At 41.4% G+C, this 21,214-nt stretch overlaps 1 protein-coding gene across 2 annotated transcripts in view; it reads left to right on the forward strand.

Moving 5' to 3' along the window:
* The window catches only part of ubash3bb (ubiquitin associated and SH3 domain containing Bb), a 73,184-nt gene that overhangs the window by 38,215 nt on the left and 13,755 nt on the right, over positions 1-21,214 (forward strand). For both annotated transcript variants that reach the window (XM_084019952.1, XM_084019953.1), the window contains exons 2-4: positions 16,796-16,849; positions 17,543-17,729; positions 19,457-19,655. In XM_084019952.1, the coding sequence (XP_083876078.1) occupies positions 16,796-16,849; positions 17,543-17,729; positions 19,457-19,655 (440 nt within the window). The remainder of the gene's footprint in view (positions 1-16,795; positions 16,850-17,542; positions 17,730-19,456; positions 19,656-21,214) is intronic.

The raw sequence follows: 21,214 nt of genomic DNA on the forward strand, positions 1-21,214 counted from the left end.
CCAAATAGATCATTTTCTTCTCAAAAACACATTTTGTTAAATATATACTAACTCTTCATGTCAAAATAGAACACATCTTTCTCTGCACACACTAACTTTACCAAAACACTGGAAATCTGACTCAGAATGAAATTATTCTGTCAAAGACAAACACTTGTTTTCACTTCACAAGGTACATGCAGTCAATCAAAGTACACCAGGTTTCAAAATACTGGCTATTGTTGACATTACAAAAACTGCATATACTTTGATGTTTCGGTTTTACAGGTATTTGCATGCAAAACATGCAATCCACCGTTTTTACACTACATTTCTTGGTTGGGAACTGTATGTCTACATGTGGCTAAATTTCCCTTAATGTGTTCGGTAAGTATTTCTTACAGTTTTTTTCAGTCGCTAACAAGCGTTTGTCCAACAAGTTGTCACATTTTCAAAACTCTAAACACAATAAGCACAGCATCGGTCTTCTGTGGCCATACCATTCACACATTTCACGTCGTTTTCACACAATATGCAGACATTGAACACACTTCCACAATGCTTACATTTTCTTACAGTTTTTTACGATTGTTTACACACTAAAATAAAAATTTCCACACAATTCACAAAATTCTACTCCAAGGAGCAAAACACCTCCACAGTTTTGCACAACATTACACACAATGTCTGCTTCACCCTTTTTGCAAAACATTACACACAGGGATTTGTAAAACGCTACACACATTTCCACACCTTAGACACAGATAAGGATTGTGAGGTTACTTCCTTGTCATTACAAAGCCCCGGATTGCCAATGACCACACTAATGAACAAATTGGATAATCACATCCACCAAGTGTGGAAGCACAGATGTGCTTATTTGAAAACGCAGCACTCAGGTGTGCTATAAAAGGCAGCAGGTGAGTTCACCTGTCTTCAACAAAAATGGAAGGAGCTAGAAGAAGAAGAAGAAGAAGAAGAGTGAGAATGAGAGGGGGAGCTCAAAGAGGAGATGAAGGAGGTAGAGGAAGAGGAGAAGGAGGTAGAGGAGGAGGCCCAGGTAGAGGAAGAGGAGAAGAAGGAGATAGAGGAAGAGGTAGATAAAATAAATACTTGAAATATTCAGTCTGCAGCATCAGTGTTGTGCAGTGCTTGGTAAGTTTATAGTAGGCCTATTTGTGTACATTCTCCCTATATCTCAAACTAATCATGAAGAATGTTGTGGGTTTGTCACTATTTTTTTGACATCTAAATTATCCCTTACATAACAATGTCTGGCCAAAAATCTAGCACATGCTATTTCCTAAAATTAGTTTTTTTACAAATGTGTTTTTTATTTATCACAGCAGTGTGAAACTGGCTGCAATAGTGTCTGATCATTGAGGACTGTGTTGGTTTAAATGAAAACTAATAGCATTTTCACAAATATGTGTATATGTTTTGACTGAAGTGTGTATGTTTTTACTGAAGTGTGTCATTTTGCGAACAATCTAGGAATTATGCAAATTGAGTGTGGTGTTTGGATAATTGTGATTATATTTTGAAAAAAAGAACCCGGTTTTCAAAATTGCATGTGATAATTGAAAAAAACTGTAACAGACAAGCTATACCTCCCAACAAAATGATGGATTGTTTTTGTATTATTTACGAATGTTAACACACAACATCCCACAATTTCAAAAACAATATATGTCAGCTGATAATAAACAAACAATTGAATAATTGACACACAGCTGATTTATGTTGGCTAAATTGGGCTGGTTTAGACTCAGTGGCAGGGGCTATTTTTTCTATTACACTGACACTTATACAGTAAAAGGAGGACTTTGAGGAGTGATGTTTTCGGAAACAGAAAAAGACAAACTTTTTATCTGGGCTTTTTGCTGTTGTTTTTTTGTTCAGAATGCTCTTGTGTGTTTCATGGATATTTTGTTCAATGTAAGCAATACTGTAAAACTTTTTCTGTTCTATCATACTGTAAACAGTATTTCTACTGTATCTCCTGTTGTAAAAAGTAAAGGAAAAATTCGCTTTTTACTGGAATGCTTTTGAATGCGAACATTACATGTAGACATACAGTTCCCAACCTAGAAATGTAGTGTAAAAACGGTGGATTGCATGTTTTGCATGCAAATACCTGTAAAACCGAAACATAAAAGTCTATGCAGTTTTTGTAATGTCAACAATAGCCAGTATTTTGAAACCTGGTGTACTTTGATTGACTCTATGTACCTTGTGAAGTGAAAACAAGTGTTTGTCTTTGACAGAATAATTTCATTCTGAGTCAGATTTCCAGTGTTTTGGTAAAGTTAGTGTGTGCAGAGAAAGATGTGTTCTATTTTGAAATGAAGAGTTAGTATATATTTAACAAAATGTGTTTTTGAGAAGAAAATGATCCATTTGGCCAATTGTGTTTTGTAGGTGTGAGTCTGTGTTAAGAGTTTAGAAAAAGTATCTGAAGTATGGGTAAGTGCTTGTTAGCGATTTAAAAAAACTGTAAACATTTAACCACTCGAAATACACTACGCGTGTTTGTATTTGAACGACGGTAGAAAACAGTGTGTTCGCTCCGTCTTTTACTGAATGTTCACCAAAAAGGTACAATACACACAGTTTTTCCCTCTCTCTGGCTGCGCGATTTCCATATGCACAACTAAAATGCAAAACTATAAAATACACTTAGTAATTATTAAAGGGAAATGACTAAATCTAAATAATATAATATCCAGATATTGTACCAAATTACAGAAAATAGAAAATCGCACTAACAGTTCACATTCAAAAGCATTCCAGTAAAAAGCAAATCAGTTTTTTTTCCTTTACTGTGTACTACAGGAGGTAAAGTAAAAATACTGTTTACAGTATGATAGAACAGAAAAAGTTTTACAGTATTGCTTACAACAAAATATCCATGAAACTCACAAGAGCATTCTGAACAAAACAACAAAAAGCCCAGATAAAATGTTTGTCTTTTTCTGTTTCTGTTTCTGTTTCCAAAAACATCACTCCTCAAAGTCCTCCTTTTACTGTATAAGTGTCAATGTAATAGAAAAAAATAACTCCTGACACTGAGTCTAAGCCACACTGGAATCAGCTGTGTGTCAATTATTCAAATATTTATTATCAGCTGAGAAATATTGTTTTTGAACTGATATCATTGCAGAAGCAGAGGTTTTTGTACCTTATCTAAGGTTTGGCATATTGTTTTTGTTATTGTTGGATGTTGTGTGTTAACATTTGGAAATAATACAAAAACAATCCATAATTTTGTTGGGAGGTTTAGCTTGTCTGTTACAGTTTTTCTCGATCGTTTACACACATTTTCTGAAAGCATGCCTCATACTCTCAGAACTCTACACACAAATCAAAAAAACACACACACAATGGGCAAAACCCCTCAATTCTCCTGCAAAATGAAACTTTACATTCAAAACAATGTTATTTCTTCTCAAAATGGTATTTTGTTGTCAAATGACACACACAAACCATCATATGAATAGACATTTATAAGAACCAGTTGAACACTGATGTGCTCAATGTAAAACATGATGAACACTTCTTCTCCATTTGCCATAATGACTTAGGCCTTTTTTTGTTCAGTGTTACACTCACTACAGACAGTGCATACATAAATGTGTTGTAAAATATTTTAGAATATTGTTTTTATATATTGTATTTTTCCCACAAGAATACTGTAATGTACACAGTGTTCATCCCAACCAACACAAAGTTGCATATACAGTGGTCTACATACAAAACCAGAAGAAATGACTGTATACAGTTACAAAAAAAACAAAAAAACGACAACTATCCCGCATCCTCTCTTCTGTTTCGGTCTGGCCACAGCACCTCATCCACATCACAGGCAATGCAAGCGATGGCCAAGCAGCGGGGGAAATATCGCCTAGCATGGAAAATCCATGCTAGGCTCCTCCTCGTACTCTCACTCCTCTGGCTCTGCCTCTGTTGCCAATGTTGGCATCCATTGCTCCAAAACAGAAGAGCTCACCTGTTGCACTTTTATGCTAATGCTCTGATTGCAAATTGTAAAACTGTGTTGCAGGTGTTTGCCCATGTGATGAGTCAGTGTGCATAGTAGGGAAATTAACTTTAGAATTTTGAATGGCAGTGTGTTCCTTGTGAAAACAAGAGATTTTCTTCATGAAAATTGTGCCAAATGCAGAGAATTGTGTGTAGTGTTTTGAAAAAAGTGTTTTAAAACTGCAATTTGAGTGTAAAGCAGGAATTGTGCTTGCAGTTTAGCAGAGTTAGTTCAGGGTGTTGGTGCATGAGTTAAATGTTGTGGTCATTGTGTCTCAAGTACCAGTATTTGTGTGTAAACAATTGAGAAAAACTGTAAGAAAATGTAAGCATTGTGGAAATGTGTTCACTGACTGCATATTGTGTGAAAATGACATGAAATGTGTGAATGGTATGGCCACAAAAGACCGATGCTGTGCTAATTGTGTTTAGAGTTTTGAAAATGTGACAACTGGTTGGACAAACGCTTGTTAGCGAGTGAAAAAAACTGTAATAGAAATAGATTTCTGTCTGCCAACGGGAAGTTAGCTTTGCACGTGTTTCCTTGACAAAGAGCCAATGGGATTTTTCTATTGGATTTTGGATTATTGCAGAAAATGAATTCTGTGTCAAACTGGTGTGTGGTACTTACACATTTTGTTCAGCAAGATAATCTCGTTAGGCTGTAAACAAACTACACCAGGGTCACATGAGCGTGGATATAAACTCCATGAGGCCGTGGCGGCGGACTAGTCGGTGTGATGACGTCTGTAGTTTCATTTAGCTGCTTGTTAGCAACTGCCTTGTCAAGACATATATGCAACATGTTAGAATCTGTTCAGTGCGTGGTAACCACAGACATTATTTCAGACATCTAACCAAAAAGCCCTTCTACATAACCATTGAAGTGCAAGAATGTTGACTCATTTCCAGGTTTTAGGACTCATTTCTGCAGCACTCTTTACTATTTTGATATTCAGGGCTGCAACTGGGGATTCAATTCATCATCGACCATTTATGTTTGCTGGTTGGTGAAAATATTGCTTAAAACTTGCCCTGTTTTATATCTGCTATTGTAATTTAGAGTGAGCAATTACTTGTACCATTTTCTTTGTTTCTTTTATTATGCTTTTCATCTTTATAAAGTATATATAGGAGCGGTTATTTATGCTTTTACTGTAAGTGTTCTTTGTTAAGTATTTGAACATAATGTGTGCTTATACCAGTAATTGTGCTAAATCAAAATTCCATCCATCCATCCATCATCTACCACTTATCCTGTATTCAGGGTCGCGGGGGGGCTAGAGCCGATCCCAGCTGACATTGGGCGAAGGCAGGGTACACCCTGGACAGGTAACCAGTCTATCACAGGGGCTGACATGTAGAGACAAACAGGTAACCAGTCTATCACAGGGGTTGACATGTAGAGACAAACAGGTAACCAGTCTATCACAGGGGTTGACATGTAGAGACAAACAGGTAACCAGTCTATCACAGGGGCTGACATGTAGAGACAAACAGGTAACCAGTCTATCAAAGGGGCTGACATGTAGAGACAAACAGGTAACCAGTCTATCACAGGGGCTGACATGTAGAGACAGACAACCATTCACACTCACATTCACACCTACGGGCAATTTAGAGTCATCAATGAACCTATCCCCATCCTGCATGTCTTTGGACTGTGAGAGGAAGAACCGGAGAACCCGGAGAGAACCCACGCTCACACGGGGAGAACATGCAAACTCCACACAGAAGGAACCCAGGCCCAACCCGGGAATCGAACCTGGAGGTGCTGTGAGGCGACAGTGCTACCCACTACACCACCATGCAGCCCTAAATCAAAATTAATTTAAAAATAGAGTGAGTGATGAATCAGTTATCACAGCTGTTCCTGATTAATTTTGTGTTGATTAGAATTTACATTCTACAATTTAAAAATTACACATGGTATTTAAGTAACTGTTTCCTAGTATTGTATTGAAATGTGACTATTTTTAGTCACATTTAAATACAATGCTAGGAATCAGTTAGTTAAATGCTACTATTTTAAGGCCAATAAATAGCAAACAAAATTAATGAATAAATACTCAAATTAGTAAGATTTTAAACCATTATTTTTACAGACTTTGTTTTGAGGCTTGTGGCTCATGATGTCAGGGCTCCAGGCGTGGATACAAATAACAACGTTGCGGCTGTTTAAAGGCAGGTTATTTTGGAGCTAGCATAGTTCAGCATTAGCCCACATTGTGACATTTATATTATTTATGCTGCTGGTTGTTACGCTGACCAGCTGATGTTCAAAGAGAACTTCTCTAGCTCCGATGCTTCATGCTTGTCACTGCAGTTGGTCTGTCATTTTCTGCTCCACAGTTTGTGGCTGAAAGTAGTGTTATGTTAGGGGAACTGGATTTCGCCACCAGTCTTCTGACGAACCAAAAACGTAGCAGAAGACTGCTGAGGGCAAGCATGTTACTGAAATACATCCGCTCCTCTTGTGTCCCCCAGTGCTTCTCCGAGAGCCAGTTTCTGTACCAACCACAGTAAAAGAGATGGTTCAGAAAATGTTGACAGCTTCATTGCATGCTGGGACTGTGACTTCTACTCAGCACCATTAAAGGGAGCTCACTGTGGAGGGTTTGAGTTGCGGCGTCGTCATGACGGCTGAGGGAGTGGTGAGGAGCTGGCCTTTGAGGCTTCAGCGAGGCAGCTCTCTGCTCCCAACAGACCTAACTGATCTCTCCCTGCTTTGATCAACAAACCTCAGCCAGGAGGCTCTCTGGACGCATTACACTCGTTTTCTTTCATGATTCAAACTCAAATTAGTTTGTCCAAAAACAGCTCCATGCTGTGTTTACATGGGATCCTCCTCGAGTCCCTGGCCGCCTTTAATCGACATGTTTGAGTCAGCTCACGACTCGCCTAATGAAACAACAACCCACAGCTATGTGGAAACCCTGAGAGGCAGCAAGAAAAGGAAATGTGCGTTGGTATGAGGAGTCAAATAGACACTCTCCATCTGATGTGGTTATTTTAAAGCCAAGATTCAGAAATGGGTACAAGAATGACTGTAATGTAGATGTGCTACACAGAATCCCCTCCACAACACTGCAGGTGAGAGCTGAATGAGTTCTCAGGGGACCAGAAGTAAAGCATGTGGAGCAAAGGTCATTCACTTACAAAGAGTGATATGTCAGGAACAATTCTCCTTGACAAGCAGGAAACAGCGCTGTAACATCATACCAAGACTCCATGACAATTAATTAACTCATTGAATAGTTTTGAACATCTTCCCAGAGCAATACAAAACATATTTAAACACCTATTCTACACATGAAGGTCATTGTACTCACTATTGAGAGTACTTACCACCACTCAATGCCTGAGAACAGTCTCGTTGTTTTGTGGCTCTGGAACAGTCTGAGAAAATAACCGGCATGATTTGAGGGATTTGACAGAAAATGGGAGCTACAAACTGGTGGCGTAAAGCCTGAAAACTGAGGGTATTAACCAGGCAAGGAAGGTCTGATGAATGATGCCATTAAGTTGCATTATGGGAATAGTAGTATCCAATGTTTTTGGAGCTTGATACTAGGGGTGGGACGATACGGGTAACTCACGATTCAATACTGTGACGATATTTGGCCCACGATAACGATAATATCACGATACACGATATCTGCGATATTCGATATATTGCAAGAAATTTCATCAACGATATATCACGATATGTGACTGAAAAAGAAAAAAATATGCATAAAAAATAAATTCCAAAACGTCGTACAATGTACAAATGAATAAACACTGTCCAGCTGGACACATTAAAGTGCATGAACATTAATAACATGTCTTATGTAAACCAGGACAGTGCTTTCTGATACTGAAAAGTCAGTAACAACTTGTTTTATGTAAACTTGGGCCCGTTTTAGTTTAACAATAGCTAAACAAGATAAGAATAACATCAGAATTAAATGAAATATTGGGCACATTTCAGTATGCAACCAATTATGTGCAGAGTTATGTTCACCCATCCAGTACCTGGGAAGTCGGGCCTCAAACCGCTTGGAGCTCACAGCAACACCGGGCAGCACACGGCTCTGCGGATCCACACACACGCCGCCCGGAATCCTGCCCGTAAATAGGCAATCGAGCCCGGCCGAAAAGTGGTTCCTCATGCCCTCAATGCTGTGTGAAAAGCGCTTGAAGCTCACTACAGCACCGGCCAGCACACGGCCACGCTTATGCGGCGTTCACACCGGACGCGATAGACGCGAATACAATCGCGTGAGACGCGCGCCGCTTGATCATTTTGGATTATTCGCGTCATTCGCGCATGACGCTCATTTTTGAACCGGTGCTGCTCTAGCGGGGGAAACGAGGGCAGCGCCGGCGGGGAGCCAGCGGGTCACGTCGGCGGACCCTCCTCCTCCGCCTCGGGGTACCCGATGCCAGAGTCCGTGAGTCCGTGAGCCTCTAAACGCTTGGAATCCTGTCCGTAAATAGGCAATCAGACCGGGCAGCGGGCGGGCCCCGCGGAATCCGCTCCGGAGAACCGTAAACTCTTAGACGCACCGACGGGAGTCTAAAAAAACCCGTAGACCCAAAATATCGATATTTGCCGTCAGTGTATCGATTAATTTATTGCGACAGAGAGCACAACAATATATTGCAATATCGATTTTTTTTCCCACCCCTACTTGATACTAAACATGACTGACATGATGTATATAAGAAGTGGACCTACTCATTGTGACGTCACCCATTGGTTTGTGCACTATGATGATGAAGCCTCTTGCCATATTGGGATTTTAGCAACCAGTGAAGGAAGTGACCATATTTGGACTATGGAGGAGCGACGGGTGGATCTGATCAGAGAAGTAGGACCATTTTCTCATAGATTTCTATACAACCAGATAGGAGTCGCCCCCTGGTGGCCAGCAGAGAGAATTATGGCACTTCAGCGCTGGCTTCACTGTTCAATACACGTTTTTGGCTCCTGGTCTAGGAGTAAAATCTCAGTCTCAGCCTCTCCTGCTTTGATTGTGACAATATGTTTTTTAAATCTCACAACTCCCGTGCTGGCTTGGTAACATAACATTATAACCACATATAGTTCATGGTTGCCAACAATGGCTCATCTTTATATTTTTGTTTTGTATTTTGTCATTTTGTCTCATTCCTTGATTAATCCACTTCAGTTTAGTGACATCTGTTTTCTCTCGAGCAGGGTTTGCTCGTACAAGCTCTGGATTTTGGACTTTTGCTCTTGCCGTCTCTTGCTGTAAATTCCAGTTCTTCAGCCATTGTGATATATCATTTCTGGATTGTGTTGTACTATCGCCGTGCTGCTTGACTCTATATTGCTTCAGCTTTATCCTAAGAATTTGAAGCCGGATGTGATTCTGCAGGATTCTGTCATACAGGGCGGTGTCATGAGGTGACTGAAAGTCATGCTAAGCATCTGCAAACTGTGACACAGCTGCCACCACATGCGAGGGTCTTACTGAGAAATGTGGTGTTTGCTTTTCACCAGACATAACAGGGACTGTGCCAGCCACAAATATCCAGTTATGACTCAACTTTTCTTTGAGCATTTTCTAGAAGTCCTGTGTTGTTCACACATTTGACGTTCATATTTGTCTTACTAAGCAACGCTCGCTGCCTTGCTATTAATCCTGTTTCAGGGGTCATAAACTCCAGAAGTTGGCAGAGAAGTCTTGTTGATGTAGGCCTTTCTGCAACTTCCTGGATGATTGTACACATTTCATACAGCCTCTTGTGCAATGATTAATGCTGTACTTTCTGCTTCTGGACAACATTTTTTGTAATCTGGTGAAGCTCCAAGCTTTAGAAGAACATTTGGAAAATGTAAGATCATTGATTTATTACTATTATTCAATTCCAACTAGGGCTGTCAATCGATTAAACATACATACATACAAATAACATACATACAAATACTTTTTTTTACTACATTTCAGTACTTGCTTAAAAAGAGTTATTAAAAATTAACTGTTTAACCTGCTGTCAGTCACAGTTAAAAGAAATATTAAATATATATAATGCTATAATGATAATACAGTGCAGAGACTAGTCCACCTTAAAGCTTAAAGGTCAGCTGTTGGTGAGCTGAGTTCTCTCATTCTCTCTCTCTCTCTCTCTCTCGCCACCGGACACTCGTTAATGTTGCGTCGTTTATTGATAGTACCAGCTTTGTTTTTGCATTAATGCATTAAAAGCGTTTAGCATTTTAGCTTAAATACTTGGAAAAACAAGATAGAGATAAGATCAATATTTTCTTGTCAAACAGTATATTTCATTTTAATTAATTTAAATAAAGAAAAGTCTTTTATGAAGAGGATTACTCATAACTACTGTGGATAACAAGTCTGCCTGATGCTGCTGGAGCATAAACACCCCAAATACAACATGTAACCCACATGATGATCTCGGGTGAACTGCTCTTTGGCCTTGGTGGCAACGCTGTAATTCTGTGTTCATACCAAACGCAAAGCACATGTTTCATGAGTGATTGCATACAAAGTCAATGCAGAGACGTACATTTGGGGTCGCCAGGATAGCTCAGTGGTAGAGTTGGCGCCCCACGTACCGAGGTCCTCACCGCAGCGGCCCTGGGTTCCAATCCGACCGGCAGCCCTTTCTGCAATGTCATCCCCATCTCTCTCTCTCCCCTCACATTAGTCCAAAGACCAGACCAGACTATGTGGAGAAACCAGAGACTGTCTGTGGTCCCCCAGAGGTCTAGATAGTAGCTCACATTAGTCCAAAGACCAGACCAGACTATGTGGAGAAACCAGAGACTGTCTGTGGTCCCCCAGAGGTCTAGATATAGCTCACATTAGTCCAGAGACCAGACCAGACTATGTGGAGAAACCAGAGACTGTCTGTGGTCCAAACAACAAGGTCTCTGCTGTATTTATGTCTAGATGACCTTATTTGGAATGTTGATGGAGCAGCTACAATGTTAGCATAGCCTAGCACCCATCAATCAGACTCCTATCAGAAAACTAGCATTTTAAAAGTAGTTATCTTGTGGTCTTGCAGACAGACCTAACAAAGCATGACTTCATGCATGTAAATAAAACTAATTCATACTCATAATGGCCGCGTTTCCCAGATTCGTTAAGAAGCTCTTAAGTGCTAAGATCTTCTTAGGAGCGCTCTTAAGAACGCTGTGAAAGAAGGATGTGTTTCCCAGAGTCGCTCTTAGCCTAAGAAGATATTTTACTAAGAAGGAAACGTAAGAGCGAGCTGACCCACTCTTAACAGCCTTCTTAGCGACTAAATGCTCAGTGATCAAGCCGCGTCAGGGAAATTTATATCCTCCACTTTTCGAAATACTAAAACAATGCTCAATGTAGAAATACGCTCATAGCTGCGGACCACTGGTGCAAGAAACATAAGCTAATAGTAGAACGAAAAAAAAACGTTTTATTGAATTACGCATTTAAGTTTTCCACACACATCTGCATATATGAAAAAAAAAACAAAGTAAAAAAAAAAGCCAAAGTCCGCGCGTGTGAGAAACACGCTGGTTGCAATACAGCACATTCTCGCTGCGAACCAACAGCGTCGAAGCTGGCGGTTTACATAAATGCTTACGTGCGTCAGCACTTCTCCCCACTGGACGTGCTGTCAGACCGGGCTGTCCAGGCAAAGTACCGGCTGCCCCGTGCGGAGATCCAACGGCTGATTACTCTGTTGTCTCCACACATCCAGAGAGCAACCCGCTGCAACTTTGCCCTCAGCCCGGAGGTGCAGCTCCTGGCTGCACTGCGTTTTTACGCAGTGGGGAGCTTCCTGGAGGTGGTGGGGGACGGCACCGGCCTCAGCAAGGCATCGGTGTCACGGAGTGTGGCAGCTGTGACACCGATTCTCCTGCGCAATGCCTGGACCCACATAAAGATGCCCACCACATGGGACGAGGTCCAGGTCCACCAAGGGTTCCACGCAGTGGCTGGGATCCCCCGTGTGATCGGTGTGGTGGATGGCACCCTCATTCCATTCTCACATGTGTGTGCCTATATCCACGGGGGTATATATGCGCTAATGGGCTTGATTACTACTTAGATACACCTGTTGGCACACACACACACACACACCCGCACCCACACCCCCCACACACACACGATACATGCATAGCCTAATTGCACCTGTGTGGGGGGACCACGGGGCGCTGTGTGTGACTTATGCGCTGATAAAGAGGTGGGTGATTGATTAGCCTGGCATCGATTGATTCAGTTTCAGCACCGCCACGGTGGACAGCTCCCACTAAGAGCTTCTTAAGAAGCTTCTTTGGCTTGATCTTAAGGTTCTCCTAAGAAGGCAGTTAAGAACGCATTTGGGAAACACCCGTATCTTAGCGCTCCTTCTTAGCCAAACCCTTCTTAAGAGCCTTCTTAAGTCCTTAAGAACGATCGAATCTGGGAAACGCGGCCATTGTCTTTAAAGGCTGCTGCTGATAAGGCCGTATCGACATGGCATCGTCGCCGTGCAACTAGAGCTACATAGCAGCTATACATCACAATAACATGTTGCTGTCGATAAGGGATTATTGTCCCCTTTAAGCAGTATTGATTATGTATATAGACATAAGACGATATGAAAATATAATGTCCTGATTATCCTGGCAAAATAATTGTGAACAACAATATTATCCTGATAATCATCAAAATATACTTTAAACACTTGAAATGGCACTAAAACATACTATTTTTTATTGTGTCACAGATAATGCAGTTTTTTCAGCAAACATTCTTTTTAATAGAAAAAAAATCAAAGAATCTTAAATAAGATGATCATAAATCACAGATCGCAGTATGTAGCATGTTCAGTATGTTTTACATGACTTCCTGTATTTAAATCAGGATCTATTTTTCACTTTGCCATGATAGTGAGATAAAAACTTTTTTAAAGTTGTGACGATGTTTATGATTATCCTGATGATGAAAATTGACCCTAGTCATCTTATTGAGTATTTTTATCATTAAATCGTATAACCTCTCATCCTAATGATATGTATGTTTCTCTTGCATACAACAATTCAAACAAGGTTTGAGTGAATCCAAACGATCAGTGACACTGAATCACAAGAGCCACTTTTCCTTTTTCCACTTCTGTCAGAGTTGAGAAAGCCTTCGTCCGAGCCCAGGTGTTCCTCACGTTCTCGTAGCTGGCTGATTCATTGTTTGTTGTTGTGTGAGCTGAAGTGGTTTCTACCTCCATGTCCTCTCTTCCTTCTCTCTGATCCTCTCCTCCACATATACGCTGGTATGTAGGCCTTCACCAGTGGGACACAGCAGCGTGAGCACACAAGAGCCTCTCTGATGTCTCTGCTGTGGTCAGAAGAGCTGCTTCAATGGGATTAAACCAAGGCGGGGTTTTTCTCGGTGCATATGATTTGTGTCTTGTGTGTACACACCACTTTGACTTTGACCTTCCAGTACACGTATTGTTTAAAAAGAAACGCTTTCCCTCTGAGGATGTATGTTCAACAGATTCACTGCAGGCAGGTCTGGTAAAACCCACTGTAACCTGCCTATACGTGATTCACTTCTGTGAAGGGTTTAAGTGTCACTCAAAGATATTCACCACCATCATCATAAATCCCAAAATATCACAAATATCTGTCAAACACTTATCAACACCTAAGTTGATGTGTTTATTTAGATGCATTTTCAAATATCTACATAGTCTTGCCCCTGAGCCTCTTTCCAGGTACATCCAAAGACCTGGGGATAACAGAGTAACCATGGTGACTGGTGACTGTAAAATACCTACCGTACAACTACATTTGGACAGTCTGCTTTCTCTATTAAGGGCTGTCAACTCTGGAACACATTGCCAACTGAGATCAAATCAATTCCTGATATGAAACAAAAGTTAGTTGCTTTAAACAAAGCTGTTCCCATTAAGTCTTCGTGTTCTGATATTGATCTTCAAAGGTGTTATATTTAATAATATACAGGAATGATGTATATTGTGGCGAGCTCGGCTCGTGTGAAGAAACAACGGAGATAGCTCACTTTTCGAACAGCTTTATTAGCAACCTGTGCTACTACCAACCGTGCATACACATTAGAACATGGCCCCGGGAACATAACACCTGCCCCCAACTATATCCGCCTCTGGCCGCAAGGCGTAATGGGCAATGGAGTCCCTCTCAAGTGTACCGGCTCCCCGGCGCTACAATATGTTTAATGTAGGTTTTATATCCCATTATGCTGATTTTATCACTGTGTAATGTAGTTTTGGCATGTTGTCATTTATATCATTTTGTGCTGATTATTTTGTTCATGTACAAGTCCAACTAAGGACAAGAGTTGAAACTTAGCAATAGCTATAAACTCTAATTATTCATATAAATAACAACCTGTTAGCATGTCTTTTAAAATAATTATACTAAGTGTTCAAACTGTGAACCAAGGGTAGTTACAAAACCAACCTGCTGTCCTAAACCAAACCCTTCTGTGACAGAAACGTACCGCCGACTTCCCCTCAGCTCCACCGACAGCAGCATCTGTCATCGTAGAGTTTTAGTGTTGTACTTTATACTTGGACTCACCATCTTATTAACTTCATTTGAAATTTGAAATTTGAAATGAACTCTCATGAGATCACTGCATGCTACCTGCTCAGCATGAACGATAGCAGCTAGCTGGTGAAGATAGAGTCGGAGCCTCATCATCTAAAGAGACGGAACTGGACCCAGAAAACCTGTCGTCTCTCCCAAACCCATTGATTTGTCTTTTGAAATTGTGAATCATTCATGTTTTCTGATGATGTTTAAAGAGTGTTCACAAGACAGTAGCTAAACATTCCTATACTTGAAATGAGAACCGAGTGAATACAGTGTAGCCTTTAGGGTGAAGATGGTTAAACGGTGGTTCTGCATTCAAAGCTGCGTTCATGTTTGTGTGTGTTTTGAAACTATGGGGCGGAAGTCACCAGAAAACCGACACGTCTGCTATCACATTGTTAGTTTGCTCATGTTGCTCATCAGCACATTCAGCAGACAGACAGCAGCCATCATCTGGCATCGTGTTCCTGCTGACCTGACGAACGGAAGTGTAGTCGGTCTTCCCTCTCGGGAACTTCTGGCTCTCAGTGTTGGACTGCTGCTGAGCAGCCGGCGTAGGAGGCTGGAAACAGGATGGACGTGAGCAGCGACACTCAAAACAATGAGCTGCATTCAAAATAGAACAGGTCAACAGATGTACAGTATTGTGTCTCACATTTGTACATGATTAGTTGTATTTTTGTCCGTCCATTCCCACAGGAACACCACCTCTTGTTCTGAGAGACCAGAACTACATGAGCATACCAGCTCTTATCTTCTGAGTGGCAGCTAATTAGATTCTGCAGCTCGAAGATGAATAATCTTATCAGCCGAGCCTTCAGGTGCTGCTGAGGATGAATGGATAGATCTCCGTTAAGGCAATGGCAACATCTGTGTTGTAGCTGCAACCTTGTTTGTTTTGTCTAATCAGGATTTAACCCTTCAGCCTCACTATAGGGCAGTGGTTCCCAAACTGTTTCTGAAGGGCCCCCTCTTTGTCAATAAAAAAATGAGACGAAATGAGACTCTCTTGAACTTAATATTAGCAGCTTGCCCCACCCAGGTCACTTATGTAAACTGGAAACATCTGGCATTAACAAGTGAACCCAGAACCTGCTTCTAGCTTCAGACACAGGCGGGATTACATATCAATGAGTGAATTTTAAGGGCTTTTATTAGAATAATACAGTTATTCAGTAAGTAACTCCTTTAAAGGGACAACACAAGGGTGTTTGAAGCTGTTTGAAGCCGCTCTCTTTTGAAGGGTTTTGAGTTATACTATTGAATAAATCAATAAAATACTGTATTTTGCTTTTAGTTATTCAGTCAGAGGAAGCAGATAGTAAACACATATGTGGTTAGAAATGTTTATACTCACTTTGATGTTCTTCTCTAAAGACAACACACTTCAAATGGATGAATAACTGTTTCACAAGTGACTGGGAGTCCTACGTAATGGCTAAGAGGAGTCACGGGTAGATGAATCTATGTTAATGTCTTCCTACACATGTATGTATGTATCATCTTCCACGCTGCATTTAGGGAGTGTACGAGGAACTGGCTTCCTCTGACTGTTGTTCTGCCCTGAAACTTTGTTGGCCAGTAATTTGTTGCTCACATTTTGACTTTATCAGTTCTTGGTGTGACATACAATAAGTGACACACTCTGACCTGATGTTTAGAGAAATATGCTGCTGAAATGAAAGTGTTTTATTGGAAAACAAAACCAAATGATTTAGAGTATGACTAGTGGGATAAAACAATGTAACATTGCACAGAGGAAATGCCGGAAATGTCGTGTCCATAAATAGATTGAGATTCTGCTGGAGCTGCCTCACTGTAAACATGTGATGTAGTTCAGTAGACGCACAGACCAACAGGCTAACGTCATCATGCCTAAAGCCACGGCACATTTACGCATGATGGGAAATCAAATGCATTCACATTACAATTGTATTCCTTTAGGAGCCGGACTTTTTCCTTATACCAGGCACATAGCGTTTCCACTGAACTCCACAAAAAGACCCCTGATTTACAGTTTCCATGTGGATCCCGAACAGCTCTCCTTTTATTTGACACCCGCTGCTTGAAAAATCCTGAGGATTCAAACTGTACGGAGAAGATCAGTGAGTTCTTCTGCTGCGTAACTCTATGAAGGTGAACACCCTCCGTGTGATTGAGTACTCACCTACGTTCCTTTTCTCTCTTCTCTTGCAGACTGAAAGCTGTGGTATCAACTGGAGGTCGGAGTGTGCAAGCAGCATGTGACTGGTAGGTAAAACAAGAAATGGGCCCAAGTCAGGGGTAAACGTGTGTGGTACTGCCCCCTGCTGCAGAAGGGTTGTAAACAGCTGGAATGTGATTATTCATTTCCTCCTGCACTCTCAAAAGGCAACACGTTACATAATGAATACATGCAATTCCTGGATTCAATAAACATGTGCTCACCTAATAAGAGAACCAGTGTTGTTAACCACTCGCCGATTACACACAAGAAGTCCACCAGATTCGTAGAGCAACTACTGAAAAGCCAATTAGTTCATTGGAAGTATCTGCTGGTCTTGCTGCTGGTCTCATCACTGTTACCGGCAAGAATCTTTCCTCATGGAAACTAATATTTCATTCAGAAAAAGGAGCTGCGGGGCTCCGAAGTGTACAGCTGAAATCATTTGCATTGGTGTACTCACCCACTTCTTCTGTTAAGGTTATATTTGTGCCACAGGCTATTTCTTGGAAACCTATAAACACCTATAAAATGAAAGGCACAATGTGAAGACTTGATTCCGTTCCCCTGTCTGTCTGTCTATGTTGTCTTTATTTGTTGATGTCTGTGTGCACTATTATTTTATGTGTTTAAATATTACTTGCACATTTCAAGTATGGGGAAACGCAATGTTGATCCGCTGTGTAAATACTTGTTGCATGGTCTGATTGCCAATAAAGTTGGCTTTGACTTTTATCCAGGCTGTTCTCCCACGTGGATGACCCGTTCTTGGACGACCCTCTGCCCAGAGAGTTTGTCCTGTACCTGCGACCCAGTGGACCGCTACAGAACCAGCTCTCCCACTTCTGGCAACAGAGCCGGGTCGCTTGTGGCAAAAACAAAGCCCACAACATTTTCCCCCACATCACCCTCTGCCAGTTCTTCATGGTGAGTTGGAGCTGTATGCTTTTATGAAGTTGAATGGTGAAAAGGACCGTTAACACCGAACATTAACGAGACGGCATCTGAATAAGTACCCGAGTCACTTTTATGTACCGTCACAACAGCAATCTCACAAGATGTTTTGTATCACTTTGAACACAGCTGCAGACCACAGCGACGGAGATGATTTAACACTTAATAATAATAATAATAATAATAATAATAATACATTTATTTTGTATAGCGCTTTTCAAAGGATCTCAAAGACACTTTACATATACGGTTAAAAATCAATACATTTAAAACAAGAACTATTAAACACAGGGAGACTACAAGTGAGTGCATTAAAACAAGCAGGCTATTCTTAATAGATAAGTTAAAAAGATGTACTGTGAAGTTATAAAACGGTTAAAAACAAGTAATATAAAGTTATACAACGGTTTAAAAGCAGGCACATTTAAAAACAAGTTTATGGTGCAATACAGATGAAGTAGTGGATTAAGGGGGGTTGAAGGCAATTCTGAAGAGGTGGGTTTTGATGAGTGATTTGAAGGTGGTCTGGTCGGAGCAGGCTCGGATGAGTGGGGGTAGTGAGTTCCAGAGGGAGGGAGCAGCAATTGAGAAGGCTCTGTCGCCCCAGGTACGGTGCTTGGTCCTGACAGGTGGGGAGAGGAGGTTTGTGTCGGAGGAGCGAAGGTTACGGGGGGAGAGTGGTGGTGGAGCAGGTCGGTGAGGTAGGAAGGGGCCTGGTTGTGGAGGGCTTTGTGGGTGAGGAGGAGTACTTTGTATTCAATGCGTTGGGGAACAGGGAGCCAGTGGAGATTTTGCAGAACAGGGGTGATGTGGTCACGGGAGCGGGTGTGGGTGAGGAGGCGGGCAGCAGAGTTTTGGATGTATTGCAGTTTGTGGAGGATTTTGGCAGGTGAACCGTAGAGGATGCTATTGCAGTAGTCTATTCTGGATGTGATGAATGCATGAATCAAAGTTTCGGCAGCAGAGAAGGTGAGTGATGGGCGGAGACGGGCAATGTTCTTGAGGTGAAAAAAGGCAGTCCTGGTGGTGTGATTGATGTGTTGTTGAAATGTGAGGTTGCTGTCGAAAATGACTCCAAGGTTGCGCAGGTGTAGGGACGGGGACAGAGTGGAGTTGTCGACGGAGAGAGTGAAGTTGTGGATGTTTTTGATGAGGGATTTGGGCCAATGATTATCATGTCTGTTTTGTCACAGTTGAGTTGAAGGAAGTTGTTTTGCATCCAGGTTCTTAATTCAGTGAGGCAGGTGGTCAGAGTGGAGCAGGTGGCTGTGGTGATGGATTTGGTGGAGATGTAGATCTGGACGTCGTCAGCGTAGCAGTGGAAGTGGAGACCATGTTTGCGAATAATGTTGCTGAGGGGGAGGATGTAGAGGATGAAGAGAAGAGGACCAAGCACCGAACCTTGGGGGACGCCTTGGGACAGAGGAGCAATGGAGGAAGTGCAGTTATTAATGCTGATGAATTGCTGTCTGTTGGTGAGGTAGGAGCGGAGCCAGGAGAGTGCAGTGCCAGTGATGTTGTAGTAGTTTTCCAGACGGGAGAGGAGAATGGAGTGGTTGATGGTGTCGAAGGCTGCAGTGAGGTCAAGCATGATGAGGATGGTGAAGTGGCCGGAGTCAGAGGAGAGGAGGAGGTCGTTTCATGAAATGCCCTGTCACGTCTGAATAAATGTCACATATTCACCTCTGCCTTCCACACAGTGTGCAGACCACAAAGTCGAAGCCCTCTGCGAGGCCCTCCAGGCCTCCGTCCAGCAGTGGCGGGGTCGATTCCCCAGCCCGCTGCCTCTGGAGCTCTACACATCGTCCAACTTCATTGGTCTGTTCGTGGAGGAGCAGGTGGCCGACGTCCTCAAGCAGTTTGCTGCTGACTTCGCCACAGAGGCCGCCAGGAAGGCAGGTATGAAGCACATGCATTAGGGTCGAGGGTCATACACCGAACACTCACAATACCCGGGGTTTGGGACATCAGGCTCTCAGCTGCATGTCTTTCTTTATTCTTCTATAAAGCATCATTCCATCACAATGCAGTCACCGTGTACTGTGTGTGGACCAGCTGTGTTTTCCTGCAGTAAATGTTGGTCAGGACGGCGGCCATGTTGATTTATTAAAGCACTCGCTGTTTTTAACACAGGTGAATATGAGGCTGCCATCAGATTAGAGCCGTGGTGTTAGCGCTAACATTGGATCAGAGGCATGTGTTGGGGTAGTAGCAGGAGCAGATTTGGTTATCAACAGTTAATTATTAATGTCAATATGATTATCGATATTAATAATTATATTTAATATATTATCATGATATAATCATGAATAAAGGGGGCACCACCCTGTGATCAGGGAAAAGATAACCTAAAACTGTATTCAGTCTCAATATAAAGGTTTTATACTCACATGCCAATCATCGTGATCATTGGCATAGAAGTACAAAACCAATCGAACAATTAAAAAGGCGTGAAGTTCGAGCACTAGCCTTCACAACCTGCTGTTATCCAGTGACATATACACAACAAGCACAAGAGACCGCTAGTTATAATATAATAAGATTTATTAAAATCAGTAATAATGATCACAATCAATAACACTGCAATTAACAAAGCCTTATTACCTAACTACCTAACACACAAAGCTAAGCGAAACAACGGAAGAGACACACGTGGAGTGTGTGTGTGTGTGTGCGTGCGTGTGCGCGTGTGTGTAGAGAGCAGTGTTGGGCAAGTTACTCTAAAAAAGTAACTAGTTAAAGTACTAGTTACTTCTCCCAGAAAGTAACTAAAGTAGTTACTGAGTTACATATTCTAAAAGTAACTAGTTACTTTGGAAAGTAACTATTGTGTTACTTTCAAATAATTTTTAGATACTGATGTGTCAAATAATTTGGACCCCATCTCCATCCCTCTTTGATGGAACTTAAAATACATGTGCGTGTTCAATTATTTATGATAAATCTGAGTATTATAATGAAATGGATACTCAATACATTACAAACAGAAATCCACAGTGCACAAATCTAAACCATTTTAGTGGAGATCTTATAATTATTATTCTTATAGAGTGGATTGGTTAAAATCATGTGAAAATCATTCTGAAAAAAGAAACGGCGTTACTAACGCTGGTGGCCGCGCCCGGCCATATCTCTCTCTCTCGCGTTAGTAACGCCGTTACTTTTTTCAGTAACGAGTCATCTAATTGATTACTTATCTCATTATTATAACGCCGTTATCGTTACTGCAAAAACATGTGTCGCGTTACCTCATTGAAGGCAGAAAAAAATGTTACGCTATAGTGTTGGGGTTGTAGCAGGAGCAGATTTGGTTATCAACAGTTAACTATCAATATCAATATGATTATCGGTATTAATAATTATATTTTATATATTATCATGATATAATCATGAATAAACGGGGCACCACCCTGGGATCAGGGAAAATATAACCTAAAACTGTATTCAGTCTCAATATG

The sequence above is a fragment of the Eutrigla gurnardus genome, assembly GCF_963514095.1.
Source record: "Eutrigla gurnardus genome assembly, chromosome: 10".
NCBI classification, from domain to species: domain Eukaryota; kingdom Metazoa; phylum Chordata; class Actinopteri; order Perciformes; family Triglidae; genus Eutrigla; species Eutrigla gurnardus.